Below are 22305 nucleotides of genomic sequence, written 5' to 3'. Positions count from 1 at the left end.
TCAAAGGCAGGTTGCACGCGTAACGGAAACTCAGCGTCTCGGACCAAAACATCTCCCTCTCTCTCTCTCCTGTTTTTCATATCTATCCACTGCTAATAAAATGCGTCTATGTCTGAAAAAATCGTAAAAAAAATACAGCAGCTTGTGCCTGGTCTCGCGCCTCCGCAGTATGAAGAAACGCGCAACTTTGCCGCGAGCTGGAACCGGAGTTGGGGCTGCAGCTGGTCTGAGCGGCATGCTAGGTCCCGGTGTCCCGCCGTTCTGGTGTTGGATGGGGAATCCGGTGCAGCTGTGGAGCGTAGATGATGAGCTGTGCACCCTGACCCTGTTTTGTGATATATATGCCTAAAATGTGCCTACAATTTCTATAGTGATATAATATCGGCATTATAATTACTATGACTTTACGCACGCACAGCCCGTGATGAGCGTGGTGGGAGCAGCGGCGCTGCTTCTGTCATCGGGTTGTCAAGTGACGCAACTTGCACTGAACCTCCCCTAACGCATTAAAGGTGAGGAGAGGAGCTCATTTGATTGGTGAAGATCTGAATCGGCTGTGTTAATCCCAGTCCACGCCTCGTCTCCTCCTCGTCTCCCACTCACGCCTTCTTCTCCTCCCTCTTTCCCACTTGCGCGGGTTGGCGAGACGGGAGGCGTGCCTGCGCTAGCCTGCGTGGTGCACGAAACTTGCAAAGTCGAGGTGGACACACCCCGTCGGCGTGGCGCAGGTGCGCTGCATGCTGACTGCGCCTGGTCTACGAAACTATAGGGCCCGAGGTGTCTTCAGATAGAAAACCCAGAGAGGAAACTTTATATAAACCAGATCCAGAAATGCCGCAGCCTTCTCTGGGCCTGAGGTTATTTAAGATGAACTGAGGCCAAGTGGAAAACTGTCCTGCGGTCTGACGAGTCAACATTTGAAATTGTTTTTTTGAAATCATAGACGCTGCCGCCTCCTCAAGAGGAGAGGGACCATCCAGCCTGTTATCAGCTCACATTTCAAAAGCCAGCGTCAGTGATGGTTAGGATAGGTTCCATGTGGATTTTGAAAAGTAACTGATAAATTACTGAGATATTTAAAGAAACTTTATAATTGTTACATTTGAGGGAGCTTGGGTTAGGTTTGGTTGGTTCATCAATAATAAGCCCTCTTTCTATGTAAGCCTGTTTCTTTTTTATCATGTTGCCAGTTTCAACCTACAGTTTTGCATTTTGATAGGTAAACATTTGTTTACATTTTGCTTTTGTTGCATTAAACAATGACAAGTGGCCTCTGTAGTGACCTTAGTGGCACCGCTAAAGAGAAATTATATTTTGTAGATTTTAATAAAGGGAAATAGGATCTTTTCACACTTAATTTATCTTCAATGTCATTTTGTTAAAATAAATTTGAATAGAAAATAAATCGTATCATGAACTTAGTATCGTGAATCGTATCAGTGGATTGTTACATCCCTACTATTCACACATTCTACTATTCACACGTTCACTGGGAGATTAAATGGACTTTGTACTCGGGAGCATGCAGATATTTGCGTTCTCATATACAGCCCCAGCTGAGTACTGTCTAGTTAATTTCAGGTTTGCAGTGCATGTCCATTTGAAAATATTTCTCTGGTTTCAGAGGTCCAGTATTTTCATTCTCCAGTTCTGTCAGTATAATGGGAACATAAGTTACACCACCAAAGAGTTTACTACAGATATCCCTATGACAAGGAGCACTGAGTCTGTTCTGGTGGTTCATGACAGTTTATGCAGGCAATCGTAGCACACTTTTTGCAGTATTTTGAGTAAAACTCCTGTTTTCAAATGTTGGTGCATTTCCAGCATCAACGTCATATCCAGGGCTGAAACGATTACTCGAGTTAATCAATTCTCAAAAATCCGAGTCGCCACAAGATGACAACTTGGACCATTCAAATGATCCACTGGGGAATGGAGTAGATATATGGACACACCTCTGATGGCCACAGGTACAACATCAAGAGCTGAGGTGTTACTGATGATCATGACCTATGCTGCAAGGCATCAAATAACTGTTTGATGCCTTGCATCAATACTCTGCCCTTGATGATTTGCTGAAACTTATCATAGTTATCATCAACTTATTCATTTTTACTGTATGGCCTGTAAAACGAATTTAGGAAGTCAAAATGACGTGCTAGAGATCAGTGTCACACAGTGTTTAGGGTGTAATTCACCAGTTGACCAAAACACACTAAACAATGGAAGCTAATTTATCAGTGTCCCAATACCTCCACAGATTCAGAACATTCTTGAAACTCCAGAGCTCCAGAGCAAGTTGAGCTACAGGGTGGACAGACCATGCAAAGCAGAAAACATGATATCAGACATTTATGATGGTGACCTGTGCAAAGGGCTGTCATCACCTGGGGAAGTTTTATCAGATCCCAACAACCTGTCATACACATTCAATTCAGATGGTTCACCTCTTTACAAGTCATCCAAATTTTCCATCTGGCCCATTCACCTTCATCTCAATGAGCTGCCACCAAACATGAGATTCAAACATGTGATGTTGGCTGGGTTGTGGTTTGGATCAAGAGAAATACACAAAGCATCTTTCACTTCTTGTTTCGGCAATCTACCTCCTTTTGCAAGAGGAAGTTAGTTCTGAGGAGGTCAACAAAGCCGATGAGATGCTGTTAGAATTTGTAATTCGATTTCAAGCATTCTTTGGGGAGGCTGCCATGACCTCAAATGTACATCTTCTGACACATCTGGCCAAGTCTGTGAAGTTGTTGGGTCCCTTATCGGCACACTCTGCCTTCGTTTTTGAAAGTGCTAACGGGAGTCTTCTCAAGCTCTTTCATGGCACAAAGGATGTTCCAAAGCAGATTGTGGGCAAATTTTTGCTCCACAGATCCATTCCATATTTCACATCCAAATACAGAGTGAGTGACCGTGTTTCTGGTATCTGTATTCAATTGACTGAGTACTCAAAAGTACTCAATTACAAAAGATGCCAGAATACCACTGTTCTGGATGGTGGACAAACATCTCACACAGGCAGAGCAGCAGGCTTTTAGCGCAGCAGGCATACGCCCTCGAAATGAAATCCTCTCACACACGAGAATGGTTCACCAAGGTCTTGTTTTTACCAGCCGTAATTACAGTCGAGCAAAGAGACGCAATGACTGGTGTGTCAGACTGGCTGATGGATCTAGGGGAGAGTTGCATCAGATTCTTTCTTATGATGTAGATGGAGAAAGTGAACTTGCCTTGCTCTTCATCCCATTTTACACACTTCCAGCTGCCTTCCTGCGAGGGGTGTCTGTGCCACACATTACCTGCGTCAGACGAGGTGTCGGAAGCAAATGCAGCTGATTACAGTACAGAGATTATACCACAAGTGTCTTGTCATAGAATGTGCTGAGAAAGTGTTCGTGTGTGATTTACCAAACCCATATGAGAGAGATTAAAACATGGGAGTAATTGTTCACATGAGGGATACTATATACTGTATACAGGCATGCTACCCGCTAACAGAAAATTTCACTTAAAGCTGTAATCCTTAAGAATTTAGTTACGTTGTTTCTAGCGGCTGCTTTGGTGGTTAGATGTAATTGCAGGCAAGCCTCTGAGACTCTGAGATATCCCAGAGTTCATTTGGAAACCAAACTATGGAGTTAGAATTAGGTCATTTATCCAGCTCACTAGTGGAGTGCTTTCCACACTCCCGGGGAAAGTTCCTGACACTTTGGGGGTGGACTTTGATTGACAGCTCTCAGGAAGGGGTTGTCAGGTTGGAGTCTCACATATAGGATGCTGTTGGCTGTTGGTGTTTAATTTATTGTTTGGTTATTGACTTGATCAGAATGATCATCGTTTGTTTGCTATGTCATGTTTGATTGTTTATATGAATGACAAGTGGCTTGAGACAGTCAAAACCAAATACAGTTATTGTTTTCATTATGCAATCTGTCAGCTGGTATGTATATTGTTGTGCTGACCATATTGTCCTTTCCCTGGGTGTAACTGCTAACTTTATGTATAACAATGTGTTAAGTGCAGGTTGGTTACTTTTTCAAAATTGTCTGAATTTTATATATTAAAAACTATGATATGAAAAAGTACCAGATGGACTTGTCTGTTTTTTTGGAAAGGTATTACTTTAAGTGCTGCAATAGGCACTTTTACTACTACTAATACTACAACTTTACTTTACTGGGCAGTGGGCATATATGCTGTTAATACCATTTCTAATGCTAATCAATGTTATTTAATTGTCCTGGAAAGTATTTTAGCATTTTTAAATGCACTCTGTTGTACAGAAAAGAGCTATAAGACTTGTGTACTGATCATTATCATGAATAAATGTGTAATACACTAAATATTATGAATGTGTAACAATTCACGCCCTTATTTAATTAGAAGGCCATTGCCACAACGCACAATTAAGGTCTCGGGAGGATCTATTGCGCAATGTTATAAAAATTATACCCGCAGTTCCAACTAATGAAAACAAACGGAAGGCCTGGCCTCCCTATCAATGACAGTAATAGAAAGAAATATTGGACTTACAAATAATGAAACAACCATATGCATTAAATCCCTTTTTTTTTTTTTTACGGCGAAAGCCGACTCGTGAACAATCAATTAAATAATACTTTTAACACACACTCAACCATTGCAAAGCCCAGCGTTCATAAATCCCCACCCTTAAACACAAAATCAAACAGTCCAAAAACAAATCAAGTCCCGAGTTCAAGCCTGAACTCCCGAAACAAAAGGAAATGTTTGCCTCACGAATTGTAGAGACGCCGCCGTGGGTATCCACTTGCGCAGCGCAATCCCTCCACACAAACACGTAAGAAAAATGTCCTCATAATGCTTCACTCCAATGATCCCCCTCAAAAAGTAATCCACAAAAAGCAGTTAGATCCCGACAGGGTCACGATAATTTTTTCAGCAGTAACGCCTCAGACGCGCGCAGGTTCACCGTATCGGATTTCGGTCAACCATTTCCACCGGGGCGAGCGCTTTCCCCATATTTAGTCAATGAAATAAAAGCCCGCTCCTATCCTAATATTCTCATTTATCTCTGCCAGTAAAAGATGACATTGTGGCAATCTTTACAAATGTATTTAAGTGAAAACATTTTTTTTTTAATTCTAAAACTGGTATTAACACTATTGTTCACACGTTTCTGTTTAGGAGTTTGTGGGGGTTAGGGTTAGGGTTAACATGCATGAATGTCAGTTTGGTATAGCTGGAAGCTTTAAAGTAAATGTTAAATGGACTTGTACTTATATAGCGCCTTGCTAGTCTTCTGACCACTCAAGGCACTTTTACACTAGGCTACTTGTCATCTTCACCCATTCACACAGACATTCATACTGATGGCAGGATACCTGCCCATCATCTAATCTAATATTACCATTCAAACCACATTTACACACTTATTCTAACGACGAGTGGCCAACGTGATTATTAACTTTAACGTATTAACGTATTTTAAACTTCATGGGATATTATAGTACTCTGAATAAAGACTAATAGATTTGTCTCTTTTTACTTTCAGTGAGAAGCTGTTTGAATAATCTCACCAAGTGTGGTGGGACTGAGACTGGCCCTACAATGTGGAAATATGGAAACATTATCCAACCAACTAAAGTGTATGGGATTATGAGTTGTTTCATCACACCTGAACATTTTGTTTTTTAATTTTTCCAATTTATCAAGAGAACCAGTGATGAAGACTCATTCATTGATCTTTACTGTGCACTTTACGTGTCACTGATAATGATTCTGTACTTTTACCTTTACTGATTCATTCTGCCCTGGTTCCTGGTTCCTTGTTAATTGAATCGTCATGTAATCATTTCAAAACAGTCGATCACCAAAAAGGCACTAATGTATAAAATAACTCCAGGTGGCGTGTTGTTCATTTAGATCCCAGTATTTTAATAAAACTGTGTATGTGACAGAATGAGAAAAAGAAATGGCTGTGAAAATGTAACTGAACATATTTCCTCCTGTAAAGTGTCTTCATTCTTCAGCGCCATCACACCACGTGACGCGTTTTCTGGGAAACAAAAGTGAAATTGGCTTCAGCAGCAGAATAAAAGGAGAGGCTGAATTGCGGGCCTTGCATTTGCACGAGACAAGTCCTTCTCCTGTGCATCCTGATTTCCAAAGAATGCTTTTTCGCCATGGGTACATCTCTTCTACACAGGTGGGTTGCTACTTTTGTTTTGTCCGTGATTTTACCAGTAAGTGCGTGATGGGAGGACCGAAAAACTACACGAGAAAAAATATCTAAAATACAGAAAAGTGCTTCCACTGTAAACTCTTTAAAACATCACCAATCATGTGCTGACAAACGTTATTTTAATTTTGATTGCCTTGACAAAAAAATATTTCATATTCGTGGGCCCAAGAATGTTTGTGATGAGTTAACTATTTCAACAGATGGTATCTGGCGTGAGTGTGAGAGGAAGTGAGGGGGGGGGGGGGGGTTCTGGGGCGTTGTACTAGTTCAGTAGAGAGGGGCAGGCAGGCAGCAGCCATGAGAAAATACATTTTGTTCTTCCTCTCATGTTATTCGTTTAATTCACAAAGGGAGTCGCCAAGCACATGTGTGTTTGGTGGTGTAAATGTAGTGAATATTCACATCAGTAACAGTCTGTACACCACACATTTATTTGAACATTCTGATTCGTTTGTTGAAACACCTCATGTCCTTGTATGATGTGGGTTTCTTTTTTTAGAGCCATTTGTCATTTGATTTGGTTGTTGTAGGTTGTTGTGTTGTCTTTTCTGGATGGACAGGCACCAAAGAGTGTGAAAAGTGAAGCCCATCCTGAAGTACCTTGTATTTGCATTCTCTCTGTTGGCCATCAGGGGGCGACTTCTGTTCTAAAAAGAAGTCAGATTGCATGGAAGTGTGTAACAATCATCCTGATTTCTCTTTCTCATCTGAAGTCGCAGTAAACCCCATAAATCACATACAGGACAGAAATCAAATATAAACAAACAAAAAAAATCTACAGTTTCCCAAAAGCATTTGTATTATTTCGATAACTGCATCAACACTGCTTTCATACACCATAGGATTTTTACATTTCCCCCTCCCCCAAGTCTCATAAAGTCCAGCAACCGAAAACACCAAGTCCAAAAACACCAAAAAAGTATTCGACCAAAAACACGCAAAAAAAATAATACTTAGCAATGCATTGCACAAAAAGTAGAAAAAAAAATGGAAAGATCTCACCGGCAAGGCAGGTTCAAGCAAATAATACTCCACCAGGGTATTTCTTCATTAAGTCGTTCCTTTTTTCTCCCAGGTTACCTCTTAACGAATGCCTTGATAGCGTGGCCTTCTTCGGATTTTAGTGGGGCTTTAAGATTACAGGATCATTTCATTCTCAAACACACCAACGCATCTTTTTTTTATCCACAACAAACATTTCTCCTTTGTTCGGCTCCAGCTTCCTGGTGCCTGCCCATAGCTCCTCCCCTTCCTCTCTGAGGTCACTAGGTCTAAAAAAAAAAACCCAGTCACCTTATTGTCCTGTCATATATGGCAGAATCACAGTAGCCTGCATTATATGGCTTTTTGACATCGGAAAACACACAAAAACCAAATAAGTAACCTGAAACACCATTAACCTTGCAAGGGTTTGAAACATTTGGTTAATCGGGCACTTTTATTTACATGTCTCTTTCACGATTACACGATTCAGATAACCCTTGTAACCTCATGTGGCTATGTCACAAGTGTATGAGAAAATGATCCTACATCTCACTTCTTCTTCAGTACAGTGATTTAGTTCATTTACAGTTTAAGAGTCAAGTAGAACTTATGGAATGAATAAATAGAACTTAAAGCAGGGGATGCTTCAGGGCGGGGCAACCGTGTGATTGGTTGGGTCACATTTGGAATCTTTTTGAAATGACTCACATAGTTGCTGAATCTGTCTTTATTTTAGATGGACAATGGTGAGTTTAATTTTTTTTTGGTAATTCCTAAGGCAGGTCACGTTGGACGCCACTGATCTGCATAAAGTAGTGTATTCAAATGACGAGTGGCCAACGTGATGGTCCAAATCTTGAAAGGTTGCAGGGTATTTTAAACTTCATGGGATATTATAGTACTCTGAATAAAGACTAATAGATTTGTCTCTTTTTACTTTCAGTGAGAAGCTGTTTGAATAATCTCGACCAAGTGTGGCGGGACTGAGACTGGCCCTACAATGGAGGTTATGGTGTTTTTTTTTTGTTTTTTTGTTTTTTTGTTTTTTTTTCTCATTTTTATCAAGGGAACCAGTGATGAAGCCTCAATCGGTGATCTTTGTGCAGAAATGGAGGAAACTCCAACACCATGTTCCAACACCAAGCGTGACTGTCAACACACCGATACAAGTGGTAAAGGTCAGCATGATACCATCCATTCTTCTCTCTCACTCAACACGTCTGCTGAGTAGCTTGAAGTTAAACCATTAATAACCATTAGAGATGAGACGATATCAGATTTTATTGTGAATCTGAATAAAGTTGATCACAAGTGAATTTCTGTTGTTGGGATCATAAGTATCTTAACAAGTGACTTGAAAAAGCTGTCTAACTCGCTATCATGGTAGACAAAACCTGATTCAAAAATACAGGATACAGAAATATATAAATAATGTATCTATCAATCATTTTTGACCAAAATAGCCCACTAAGCATATTTTGATGATTATCGTGATACGATTATTCTGTCCAGGTAAATCATGATGTGACATTTTCACAACATCCCATGTCTAAGTACCACCATTATTATTGTCCACAGAGCCAAGCCCCACTGTGAAGATGGCAGCCTATCATGACAGTAGTAAGGTTGTCCACACCAGTAAGTAAAAGAAAATCCATTTGTACATTTTGGTAAATGGACCTGCATTAGATACAAGGCACTTTTAGGTCTTTCTGACCACCTGTTTTTGGAACAGTCCACTCATGGTTGTACATTGTTGCTATAGATTGATGCTTTTTTCATCACAATCTTTGGCTGAATTCAGACATCAGCTTGAACACATGATTTTGGACTTCTATTAAGATACTAACAGAATCGATGTGAATTAGCAACAGCTAGAAAGACCTGCTGCTGGCCATATTTGTCACTCATTTTAACTGGTAAAAGTGACAATGAAGCAAGTCATAATATAATAACCGCACAATATGTAATCATTTAATTATTCTAATAACATAATTAAATAACAGTTAAGTGCATTATATCAATTTTTGCATCATTTTTTTTAGAATGTCATAAATTCAGCAATAATAATAAACGAAAACAGAGTACTCCCCCTGTGATCTTTAAGCATAGGAACCCTTAAGGTAAATAATATGATAATACCATGTAAATAAACCAGCACCTCTTTAAAAGAGTCTGGCCAAGATTGTATTAGGCAGCATGGCATGCTAGAGAAGAAACCGCTGTCAACCACGTTAACCCTACGTCATGCAAGTGGACAGGAAGTCACAAACAGTCAGCTCAATAAGGATTTAAACTATAAACCCAAAACTGATACAGTTTATTATGGTATAAAGTGTGCAATAGTCTGCTTGGGCAGGTGGATAGGTTAAATAAACACAGGACTTTCACCCAAGAGACTGCTGTTCATGTCCTGTGTGAAACATCAAGTCAGCCTTGTGACTCATTAGTATCATTAGGCTTGTGAGTCACGTGAGTCGTTAGTCAAGTTAACGATCTTTTCCTCACCCTAACTGAGAAGAGTTCACTTTAAAAAGACACTGTGCATGTAACAAGTGTATATTGACACAACACTGATATGATGCTTGAGGGGTACTTTGGGGTACTTTGGGGTAATTTGAAATGTAATGCCACTGACTACACCTTGGTATTTGATGAGTTGGAATAGAGAATGTTATGACACTCTCGATGGAGTAGTAGAAGGTGGGGAGAATGTTCTTATTGACCCCAAACTGACAAACAAGCTGACCTTCCTCAGGAGATACAGCAGGATTTCCTCTGTATAGGCGGAGTTGATGTGCACAATATACATGTTGATGCATAACAGCGGCCTCGTACGAGTAACTGCTGGCTTTTTATCTTCTTTGGATCAACGTTCTCAGCTTGTTAAATGCTCCACTGGCGCGTCACCTAGTAAACACGTCTTCAAACATCGATGTTAACAAACACAAGGTACTGCGTGCGCATCTTCCCCTCCCAACTCATGCGGGCCTTGGTTCACGCTTCAGCACCGGCATCCTCAGACCTACTTCCATCCTTAAGCATATGTTGATGTGTATGTGAAGAGAAAAAAACACAACTGAGACCATTTTCAGGATGTTTGCTTAATTTAGCCTGAATGCAAAATTGTTCATTGTGCCCCATAGACAATTCATCAAACGTTCAATCCGTCACTTTACTCAGTATTGGAAATGTGGTTATTTGCTTGAAAAAATAGACAATTCATGATTTGTTTGAAATAATAGACATCTTCACATCCACAGAGACACAACTGGAGATGTTATTGGAGGATCTAGGGTTGGAGAAGCTCTATCCAGAGAAGCTATCCCTGAGCACAATGCTTCAGATTGATGGAAAGACCATGACTGATGAACCTCCTCGGTGTAATTCAGATCTTCCGTGGTATTTTCTGAAGAAACTGACGATGGTCAATGTGACAGCGAGGAACATGAAATGTACATCAGTATGTGAGTCAAACGATTATGATGTTGCATCAGGAAAGGAAGAGTTAGATTTTGATTATTTGTCTGATAGTCCTGATGTAAGTGACCCCCTAAACCCCCTTGACATAATCACTGCCCTCTTTCTGTGTTCTGATGGCTTTGTACGTCAGGAAATGGCACTCAAAATGTCTATGTGTCAGTTTTCCGTGCCTCTGTTGCTTCCTAATTGTGACACAAAGCAGTGCATGCTCATGCTTTGGGCCATGAGAGACATTGTCAAAAAGTACAGACCTCAGTCGCTTTCAGAATCCAAGGGGTTTATTGAAAACAGAATTGTTCTTGCTAAACTTCCAATGATATCTTTTGTAAGATTGGGTGAGTGCTCTTTGTCCAAGTCCGCGATCCTCAATAAGCTTCTGAGCAATTCTCAGCAGTACCATGATACATTTGTTCATCGTAACATGGAGAGTGGTAACAGTTCACGGAGAATCTCTAATGGATTGGTTGAAGTCACATGGTACCTTCCTTGTGGGAACAAAAACATGGATGTCTTCAGTGAACCAGTAGCTGTAGCTAACCTTCGTGGGGACATTGCTTTGTTTGAAACACAATTTTCTTTTTTGTGTCAGACATCTACAGCAGTTTTTGTTTTCTTTGACACCTTGGACTCTGAGTGCCAGCTGCTTACCAACCAACACCACAAGGCACAGATCTTCTTGGTGGGTAACCCTCAAAGCAATCGCTTTAGTAAAGATGCTTTAAAAAATGTAGCAACCAAGTTGGGCTTGACTAAAAGCAACATCATTTTGAAGACTAAACAAATGAATAATGCAGACTTTGTCAAAAATGTGCAGAAAACGGTCAGCAGTTTAGTTAAGAACTCACAGATGAAGATGGGAGTTGAGCAGATGGCCGACATTGCCCATGAACTAGGAATCAGGGTTGATGAAGACTCTTTGGAGTGCCAGACTGCCAAGAAAAATGCAGATGCCATCACTGCTGAAATTGAAGACATCCTCGAATACAAAGAAACTCAGTTACCCTTGCAAGGCCAAATATGGAAGGAACTGACTCGCTTAGAGAAGGAAGAATTGCGACTTCGAAACGTTGGGTCTGAGGACATAGAAAAGTACAAAAGTGATCTTCAGTTAGAGAAAACCAAACTTCGGGAAAAACAGAACTCTTACAATGTGTCAAATGCAATGATGTGTTTCATCAATGCAATCTCAAGCCCAGGGACAGAGAGGTGCTATTTCCTGAAGTGGATGCGAATGAACCTTGATAACTTGTCTCGAGACAAACTGTCTGGCCTCAGAGAGTTGTACAAAGAAAAATGCAAAGATTCTAAAAACAAAGAGGAGAACAAAGACATTGACAGACAACTTTCCAACAGCTCTCTAGGTACTGAACACTTCTTCCGTGAAATGGGTCAGATCTATGAAGCTTCACTCTCCCTTCCAGAAACCGAACTATCGCGTCAACAATTACAGCATCTGCCCAAACTATGTGCACAATTGTTACGTGATGGATATCCTCTTGAGCTTGTAGATGGAGATGCATCCAACATACCTCTCAGATGGGTGAGTGATGTTCTCTTTCAGCTCAATAAATTGGTGTCTCCTAAGAGCAAGATACTAGTAGTCTCAGTTCTTGGAGTTCAGAGCACAGGAAAGTCCACTCTCCTCAACACTATGTTTGGAGTGCAGTTTGCAGTCAGCAGTGGTCGATGCACTCGAGGTGCCTTTATGTTGCTGATCAGAGTCAATGAAGATGTCAACAGTGACTTTGTGGTTATAATTGACACCGAGGGCTTAAAGTCACCAGAGCTTGCACAACTAGACAACAGCCATGAGCACGATAATGAGCTGGCAACACTCGTTGTGGGGCTTAGTGATATCACCATCATCAATATTGCAATGGAGAATTCAACAGAAATGAAAGACATCCTACAAATAGTTGTGCATGCTTTCCTCCGGATGAAAGAGGTGGGCAAAAAGCCCAAGTGTCAGTTTGTTCACCAGAATGTGTCAGATGTTTCAGCCCAAGACAAGAACTTGCAAAACAGGGAACTGCTCTTGCAACAGTTAAACGAGATGACGCAGGCAGCAGCCAAAATGGAAAAGAAAGAGGAGAACAAGAGCTTCACTGATGTGATGGAGTCCAGTCCAGACACTAGCAACTGGTACATCCCTGGACTCTGGAATGGAAACCCACCAATGGCACCAGTCAATGCAGGGTACAGCGAAGCTGTATATGAGCTCAAGAAGAACATCATTCAAATCCTTGGAAGTTGTGCATCATCTTCTAATGATATCTTGGCGTTTACAGAGTGGATGAAAAGCCTCTGGAACGCAGTAAAGCATGAAAACTTCATCTTCAGCTTCAGAAACAGCCTGGTGGCTGATGCATACATGAGGCTGTGCACAGAATTCAACAAATGCGAATGGGAATTCAAAAAATACATGTACACGTGGGTTACTAAAGCTGAAACAAAAATTTCCAATTTTGGTAAAGTTGCTGTAAAATCTGAGATTTCTGACTTGAGGAAACTTCTTGCATGTTTGAAAACTGAAGCCTACACAGTGCTGTCTAAATGGGAGACACAGACTCTTGACCATCTGGCACATTACTTCAAGCAAACTGAGGGTCATGTCAAGCTGGTTGAACGATACAGAGAGGAATTCTCAAACAGTGCAAAGAGTCTTCGACGAGAAATGGAGAGCTCTGTAATTAATCAGCTCACAGCTGCAGCTGACATCAGACAGAGAATGACAGAACTTGATAGAATCAAGGAGAACCACACAAAAGAATTAGAGGAGAGAGTATGTGCGTTGATTGAACAATGTCAGAAGAAAAAGGTGCAAATGAGAGAAGAGGAGCTGGACAAAGAATTTGACAAGATGTGGGCTAAAACCGAGAAGGAACTGTCCTTTTCAGAAATTAAAGTCGAGGACATATACACCAGGGTGTCTCAGTCCCTGAGGGCAAATGTCAAGCACAAGGGAAGTCATGCATGTCAATTGTTAAGTCAAACAAAGCTGCAAGATTGTCGACTGATGCCTTTTAAATACACAGCTGAAGGATACTTTGAGCGATTTACAAGCAAAGTGAGAGAGATGTTGAACATTCCAAGCCACACAAAGGCTGTACAACAAATTGCAGACAACATCATAGCGATTTGCACACAGTGTGTAGATGAAAAAATGAAAAGAAAAAACAACTACCATGACACTTACATCCAGGAGATTTTAAACATGATTGATGAGAGGCTGCAAAACAATCAGGATGTTAAGACGGACATTGAGTTTGAAGTTTCTCTAAAACAGCACATCTGTGGAGCTGCAGCCAGACAGTTTCAGAAAATGCATGAAGAATTCGTACATGCAAATGATCCCCACAGATGTCTCAATCAGAACAAGGAAAAGTTTCGCACTGATTTTAAAGATGTGTTCCATAAGCGAGACCAGTGCCTCAAGAAGGCACAGGAATTCACAAAGAGCTGCTTGAAGCCTGCAGTCGAACACTTTGTCAACCGTTCCTTGGGTCCTGATATCATCGGTGAAATGAAGACAAGCCAGCAGTTCAGTACACGGATGTTCTGCCAGTATTCACTTTTACTGGATTTGCTCTCAAAGAATGACTTTGGAAATTTCCAGAGCTATATAGACTCATATGAGGAGTATGTAAAGAAATGGATACTCGACCAGATAGTGAAACGCTTCTCAAATGGGTCTTCAGTGTTTGAGTTTGAGGATCAACATGTTCAGTCATGTATCAGGAGAATAAATGATGCTATCAACAAAGCTAAAACAGGAAAGAGTGGCAACTTGAAGTCCTTCGTTCAAAATGTCTGTCAGGAACTTGGTGATAAACTGGTCATTTCCCAAGATGCTCTTGGTGCTTTCATGATCCTGAACAATGCCGACCAGGAACAGTTTGCTCACAGGCTCACTGAGTGTGTCAAGGACATGGCACAAGCTCTGAGAGAGAAGTTTAAAGAAACAAACATCCAAATGAAACTTAAAAAACTTCATGAGAATCCCCAGAATGTGCTTTTCACCGAACTGATCGGATGTGGTAAACAGTGTCCATTCTGCAAAGCACCTTGTGAGGCAGGAGGAACAGCCCACAGTCAGCACCATACTTCACTGCATCGGCCTGATGGTCTGGGTGGATTCAAGTGGGATGGAAAACTTGCCACTGACGTATGCTCTTCCTCTGTGATCAGTTACGAACGTTTTCGTTGCCTTGCTACAAAAGGTGAATGGCACCCCTACAAGCGTTACCAAGAAATTTTCCCAGACTGGACAATTCCTCCAGATAAAAGTCTTCAGGCATCAGACTACTGGAAATACGTACTGGCAACATTCAACAAGCAGTTTGCTGAAGCGTGCAGTGCAAAGCCTGCTGATATTCCTACAACATGGAAATATATCACACATAAGGAAGCAGAAGCAAGCATCAAAGTGTCATTTAACATTAACAGCCAGAGTATAACACGGCAACGCCAGCAACGACAGCAACACCAGTCAACGCCAGAGCTGGTCTACTACTTCTTCCCCCGTTTATTGTTTTGCTGAGGGTAATAGTTTATGCCGTGAGACCTGGCTTGTATGCTCTGTATCTGTGAATAAATGTACAGTGCGGAAATCCCTCCACTTCGTCTCCGGCCTCACAACTTTATTTCGTGCTGGAGCTGAGCTATTAGCATCCGTGCTAAGCTTCTCGCCAACCCCACGTTACACTGTCCAGGGTGTACCCTGCCTTCGCCCAATGACAGCTGGGATCGGCTCCAGCCCCCCCCCCCCCCCCCCCCCGTGACCCTGAATACAGGATCAGCGGTAGAAAATGGATGGATGGATGGATGGGTTCAGGAGGTCGGCTGATGGCTGTGGCACGAGTGTTGAAGACAGGAGAGTGGGCTGGCTGGTGAGTAGATCGGCAACAGATGGACAGGATCTGCAGATAATGGAGCACGGAGGCTAAAACAACAAAAAACAAAAATCTTCAAAAACCAGGACAAATACAGCCAGAGAGCACTGAAGCACAAGTAGATAGAAGAATTCAGCAAAGACTGAGTACAGGAACCGAGGTGTATATCCTGGTGATCATGAGAGGGAGTAGCCATGCCCACAGACAGACAGCAGGGAAGAACGAAAGGAGGAGGGAAACAAAGAGTAGCAGCCATGGTGAACTATGACAGGATCTATTTGTTTTTGTTTCTGTTCAATAACTGATGTAAAAATGAAAGATCATTTAGTCTAAATATAGTTTTCTTCCTTATATAATTAAGTGTAATATCTACATTTCTAATTGCAAAGTTTATAATGTCTTGTTTTTATATCAAATAATTACCTGCTTCAAAATATTTGCATTTTTAAGTTTGTGTTCTCTTTAAATCTATTTTTTTGTTTCTATGATTTATAAAAATGCCAAATATTAACATTGTTGAATAATTCACTCTATATTGTATGTGTTAGTGGCAACAAGTGAACTACAATTTTACTTTTTGAGAAATCATTCAGTCTTTATGTGGTATCGTCACAATTAGACAACACTTTTTTGATTATGTATAATCAAGTATGATACGCGATTATTTACTCAGTAGAGTTAGAATATATTTGCTTTTGTGTATCTGAATTTATATAAATATCTGATGCTAAAATGTTTTTTTCAAATCATTCAGTCCAAATATCCACATGTGGATTGCATTTTGTTTTTATAACATAACATTTTCAAAACTAAAAATGTTTGATGTCTTTGCTTTTAATTTCAATTAAGTATCTGGTGTTAAATATTTACATCATAATTTCATGTATTCATCTTTAACTCCAAATTTAGAATGTTTGTTTTTGTGAATCAAACAAAAGATCATTCATGGCCACATGACATATCCGTGTTTTGTCAACCTGTATTCATGACAGAAAGATTGTTTTTTTGAAGTTATAATAATGATAATAATAATAATGCATTTTATTTAGAAAGCGCCTTTCACGCCACCCAAGGACACTGTACAGCAGTTAAAATCATCAAGCACCAAAACACAAAATAAATCATCAATAAATAAATACCAAAACACAAGAGCACAGAATAAACAAAACAAAACAAAACAAAACAAAACAAACAAACAAACAAAAAAAACATCAGTAAAAATGAATAATGAAAAGAACAAATAAATAAAACAGTGCAGAATAAAACGGAGATGTTAGGGTGAGAGGTGGTGGAGTGGATAAGCAATTTTAAACAGGTGGGTTTTGAGTTTTGTTTTGAAAAGAGGGAGAGAGTCAATGTTACGGATGTGAGATGGTAAAGAATTCCAGAGTCGGGGAGCAGAGCGACTGAAAGCTCTGCTCCCCATGGTGCTAAGGAGAGCAGGGGGCACAGTGAGGTGGAGAGAGGAGGAAGATCTGAGGGAGCGTACTGGAGTTGCAACGTGGAGAAGGTCAGACAGGTACGGAGGGGCAAGGTTGTGGATAGCCTTGAAGGTATACAGAAGGATTTTGAATTGTATTCGGAGTGGAACTGGAAGCCAGTGAAGTTGCTTTAGGATGGGGGTGATATGGTGGGAAGAAGGAGTTTTGGTAATGACACGTGCAGCAGAGTTTTGAACCAGTTGAAGCTTATGGAGAGACTTGTGAGGGAGACCGAAGAGGAGAGAGTTGCAGTAATCGAGACGGGAGGTGACGAGACTATGGACAAGGATGGAGGCGGTGTTGGGAGTGAGGGAGGGACGGAGTCGATTGATATTACGTAGGTGGAAGTAGGCAGACCGAGTGGTGTTATTGATGTGAGCTTTGAATGATAGAGTGCTGTCAAGGATGACACCCAGACTCTTAACCTGAGGGGAGGGGGAAACTGAGGAGCTGTCGATAATAAGGGGAGGGAAACGGTCAAATTTAGAAAGTGTAGATTTGGTGCCAATTAGGAGGATTTCTGTTTTTTCACTGTTTAATTTGAGGAAGTTGGAAGTGAACCAGGATTTGATTTCGGATAAGCAGGTGGTGAGGGAAGAGGGTGGGAGTGCGGAGTTTGGTTTACTGGAAAGGTAGAGCTGGGTGTCATCCGCGTAGCAGTGATAATGAATATTGTATTTACGGAAGATGATGCCAAGGGGGAGGAGATAGGTGATGAAGAGAAGGGGCCCCAGGACAGAGCCCTGGGGCACACCTGTAGTGACTGGGGAGGGGTCAGACTTGAAGGATTTGAGCTGGATGAACTGAGTGCGGCCTGAGAGATAGGAGTGGAACCAGTGAAGGGGGGTGTGGGTGATGCCGATGGAGGAGAGTCTACGAAGGAGGATGGGGTGTGAAATGGTGTCAAAGGCTGCACTTAGGTCGAGGAGGATGAGGATGGAAAGTGAACCAGAATCAGCTGCAGTGAGAAGATCATTGGTGATTTTTATGAGTGCAGTTTCGGTGCTGTGGCGGGGGCGGAAACCAGATTGGAAAGGGTCATAGAGGGAGTTTTTAGTTAAGTGGGTGTGTAATTGGGTGGCGACTACTTTTTCTAGGATTTTGGATATGAAAGGTAGGTTGGAGATGGGGCGGAGATTATTGTAATTGTTGGGGTCTAAGCCAGGTTTTTTCAGGATAGGGGTGATAGCTGCCATTTTGAGGGGTGGGGGAACAGTACCAGTGGTGAGTGAAGAGTGAATGATGGCAGATATGAGGGGAAGCATAGAGGGGAGACAAGATTTGACAAGGGTGGTGGGAAGGGGGTCAAGCTGACAGGTAGAGGGTTTGGATTTACGGATGAGGTCATGGATTTGAAGGTCAGTGGGAAGTTGGAAATTAGAGAAGTGCTGACAATGTGGTAGAGGGGCTGGTGAGAGGAGAGGAAGTGCAGGTGGGAGAGAAGGGAGTGAGTCTGAGTCTAAGTGTTGGTGAATGATGGAGATTTTGTCGTAGAAAAACTGCATTAGGGAGTTACAGGTGTCAGTTGAATACAGGTGGGGAGGTAAGGAGTCAGGTGGGTGGAGAGTTCTGTTAAGCAGTGTGAACAGTGATCTGGTGTTTCCTTCATTGGAGATTATCTGAGCGGAGTAGTGATTTGTTTTGGCTTGGGTGATTGAGTCCTTGTAGTGGCGTATGTGGGTTATATACATTTCTTTATGAATAGTGAGTCCAGTTTTCTTATAGAGTCGTTCCAGTTGGCGGCCTTTAGATTTCATAGAGCGGAGATGAGGGGTATACCAGGGGGCAGTTGTGGAGAAGGAAACAGAGCGTGTTTTGAGTGGAGCGAGGGAGTTGAGGATGCTGTTTAAACGTGTATTGTAGAGGGTTATCCTTTCATCAGAGGTGGTAGAATAGTCCGGGATTGGAATAGTGTCAATGTTGGAGCAGAGAGTGTCAATGTTAATGTTATTTAAGTTCCGGAATGAAATTAAGCGTGATGACTTGATTCTTGAAAGGCAGAGTGCAGTGCTAAAAGAGATGAGGAAATGGTCACTCACATGGAGATCATCAGCTGTGCAGTTGGAGGGGGTGAGGCCAGAGCAGCAGATTAGGTCCAGAGTGTGTCCTTTTGTGTGTGTTGGGAAGTTGATGAATTGATGGAGTCCAAAACTGTCCAGGCATGATGAAAAGTCTCTGGTGAGGGGTAAATTAATGTTGTCCATGTGTATATTGAAGTCCCCCAGTAATATGATATTTGGTGATAGAGTGGATAGATGCGTGAGTAAAACAGCAAAATCATTTAGGAAGTCACAGTGGGGCTTAGGAGGGCGGTAGAAAGTGGCAATGATGGTGGGAGTGGGTCCAGGGAGTGTAAATGTAAGATGTTCAAATGAGGAGAAGACAGGCAGCGACTGGGGTAGGACTTTCCATTTCTTGTGGTAAATTAATGCAATACCTCCGCCACGGCCGTGGCTACGGGGGTGGGAGAGGTAAGTAAAGTCCGGTGGGGTGGAGTCGTTTAGTGAGGAAAAGTCATTTGGTTGTTGCCAGGTTTCAGTCAAACAGAGGAAGTCGAGCTTGCGGTCAGTGAGGAGATCATGGATGAGATGTCCCTTGTTTGTAAGTGAGCGGATGTTGAGAAGTCCGAAGCTGACAGATGAGTTATCATATTTGGTGTGAGTGGAAGCCAGCATAGATGGGCTGGCTAATACAGAGTGATTTACAGACCGGGTGGTGTTTCTGCCAGAGTGGTGTCTGATTGTAGTATGGACAGGAATAGGGAGTGGTTGGGAGTTTCTGTGGTTATTGGACAGAGTAATGATGGAGAGATCAGCAGTTGAGGGAGACGATGACAGGTGTGGCCAGCAGGGGGAGCTCGGTGGAGAAGTCGTCGACAGTGAGTGCACCACAGAGGGAGAGGGGGGCGTGTGTGAGGGGGGGGTAAACAGTCAGTCATGTGGGAAGGAATGAACAGCGTGCTGCAGATTAGCCGCTAGCATGCGGCTACCTACGTGGCTAGGGTGTATTCCGTCCGACTTAAAAAAGGACGAACGGTTCCAGAAAAGATTAAAATTGTCCACAAAGGCAATGCTGTGAACTTGGCACGCAGACTGGAGCCAGGTGTGCAAACTGAGGACTCGGCTGAAACGCCCACATCCACGGCCAGAAGTGGGGATGGGGCCGCTGATGAATACAGACAGTGCAGAGTTCTTTAAACAATGTAAAAGTCGGATGAAGTGACTCTTCGTGAGCTCGGTCTGGCGGAGGGATGTGTCATTTGTACCGACATGAATTATAACTCTGTGGATGGAGGTTGGCAGAGTTTTCAACTGAGTGGGGAGATGTGTTAAAATGTCAAGGACCTTCGCACCGGGGAAACACCTTGTGACTGCGTTGAAAAAACGGATGTTTTTTATGATGGAGTCGCCTACAATTAAAGTCGTCGGAGGGAAGAGAGGACGTGGGGACTGCGTGACCGGAGAGGAACAGGACGATGGGCGGGAGCTCTCCGGGGAGGACAGTGGGGACAAGACAGGAGGGACACGGGCCCGCTGCGGTGCAGGTGTGAAGTTATGTATGATATGTGATCTTTTTTTCACAGCCAGACTTTAAACTCTGTTTTTTTTCTGTGAAGTACCTGATTCCGCATATTTACATTTTAATAGTATTCAAATATAATCATTCAATGCGTGGTGTAAACATGGATACATTATTTACATCTGTGAACTGATTCATTTCTACCTATTTGTTTTGGTTTGTGTGATTTGGTCTTTTCTATGTTCAAGGCCTTTTTTTTTTGCCCTTTCTATCCTGATATTTTGATGTTTTCCTTTCATAACCTTCCCATTTACTTTCTACTTGCACCACATTTACACACAGCTGACTTGGAACAACCAACATCATTTACCACACTTGTTGGATTTCCTTCTTGAATCTTGAGTTTGAAAATGATTTCCTTTGTTTCAATTGCTCTCATGGAGTCATGATTAAGCATTAAGGTCTGCAAACACTCCCTTTTTACTGCGGACTCATTGTCAGACTTGTGCTGGTATTTGTTTCAGAAATACAAATTAAAAAGTGATTTCCTCCTCATGAGTGATTCCATAATTGTCTCTACTTGATCTGGAAAATTAATCATTAACTAAAATATTTTGATCTAATTTGTTTGAGGATTTTTTCATAAAACCAGAATGTTCAGCTATTAAACAAAATGAGTTCAGTCAGACAACTCACGTTTGAAGTTTTTTTTTTTATTATTTTAGACTTTTCACTTGATGAAATGGTAGAAACTCATTAACCAACATTTTTGCAAATGGAGTGCCAGAGAATAAAGTAATGTATTAGACAGTTGGGATCTATGGAAAATCCTCAATTGCACTATCAATATATATTGTATAATATAGTACGTTTTCTGAATAAATAACAGCAACAGAAAATAAATTCATGATTAGTATAGCCAGATGGACATGTCTGTTGTTGACTAACTTTCATCACATTGAAGCATAAAAAGCACATCCAAATGAAGTACTGATCAGACTGTTTCAGTCCTGATAGCGATAGCGAGGGTTTAAGGGATCAACAAGTGTTGAATGAATAAACTATATGCCTCACTGTATGGAGGTGACTGGGATCATACAGCAGGTTTGACTTAACTAATGCTTTTCTAACTTTGTAAAACAAAATGTAAGAAATAAATAGTGTTGGGGTAACAACAAATGTCATAAAATGAATTATTTAATTGGATCAAGTTACGTATTTAATCCGATCAAATTACGTATTTAATGCGATCAAATTAAGTATTTAATTAGGTAATTGAATTGTGAATTAAACCATAGATTGTATAAAAGAATTGGACCTCGTCATGATGTCACACATTGGTTTGTGGACTACGTTTTGTTCTACGTTTAGAGTGTTCAGCATATTGGCCGTCACCTTTTTAGGTTTTGGATGTCGCCATCTTGAAATTTTTGCAACCAGTGAAGGAAGTGACCATATTTGGACTGTGGAGGAGCGAGAGGTGGATCCGACAACAGAAGCAACTGAGCAGCAACCTTTCTAGATTTGGATCCATGTGGATTCTGGTGTGAAGCTGTTAACAAAGGTCAACTTTACAGATAAGTGTTAAGGGACATTCACACCTGATATTGGTCGCGCAAGTTTGTCCTCAAAGCAAAACAAAATGATCTCAAAATAACTCAAATATGTATCAACAAATATGCTTTGTTGTTTAATGAGTTTTATTGGGTCA

The 22305-nt window shown here is 41.4% G+C and overlaps 2 protein-coding genes across 5 annotated transcripts in view; both read left to right on the top strand.

Moving 5' to 3' along the window:
- The window catches only part of LOC311009189 (up-regulator of cell proliferation-like), a 191239-nt gene that overhangs the window by 75148 nt on the left and 93786 nt on the right, over nucleotides 1-22305 (top strand). The window lies entirely within an intron of this gene.
- On the top strand, nucleotides 6094-21149 carry LOC311009185 (up-regulator of cell proliferation-like). Of its 4 annotated transcripts, XR_014596611.1 has the most exons (5): nucleotides 6094-6199; nucleotides 8163-8397; nucleotides 8798-8857; nucleotides 10483-16604; nucleotides 20628-21149. XR_014596611.1 is itself a non-coding variant. In XM_084003200.1 (4 exons), exons 2-4 carry the CDS (start codon nucleotides 8220-8222, stop codon nucleotides 15240-15242), a joined length of 4992 nt encoding a protein of 1663 aa, XP_083859326.1. In that variant the 5' UTR covers nucleotides 6137-6199; nucleotides 8163-8219; the 3' UTR covers nucleotides 15243-16782. The 4 variants fall into 4 exon arrangements, 3 of the variants coding, with proteins under 3 accessions (XP_083859326.1, XP_083859325.1, XP_083859327.1); XM_084003200.1 differs by lacking the exon at nucleotides 20628-21149 and having other exon boundaries at nucleotides 6137-6199; nucleotides 8163-8391; nucleotides 10483-16782; XM_084003199.1 differs by lacking the exon at nucleotides 20628-21149 and having other exon boundaries at nucleotides 6137-6199; nucleotides 10483-16782.

The sequence above is a fragment of the Eutrigla gurnardus genome, assembly GCF_963514095.1.
Source record: "Eutrigla gurnardus genome assembly, chromosome: 23".
NCBI lineage: Eukaryota > Metazoa > Chordata > Actinopteri > Perciformes > Triglidae > Eutrigla > Eutrigla gurnardus.
Note: the sequence above shows the minus strand (reverse complement) of the source record. Positions and strands in the feature narration are given on the sequence as shown.

Bases quoted from the DNA above. Each gene is read 5' to 3' on its own strand.
- LOC311009185 (XM_084003199.1), top strand. From the start codon at position 8,220: ATGGAGGTTATGGTGTTTTTTTTTTGTTTTTTTGTTTTTTTGTTTTTT. The intron at 8,398-8,797 runs GTCAGCATGATA...TATTGTCCACAG, and splicing joins CACCGATACAAGTGGTAAAG to AGCCAAGCCCCACTGTGAAG. The intron at 8,858-10,482 runs GTAAGTAAAAGA...TCACATCCACAG, and splicing joins TAGTAAGGTTGTCCACACCA to AGACACAACTGGAGATGTTA.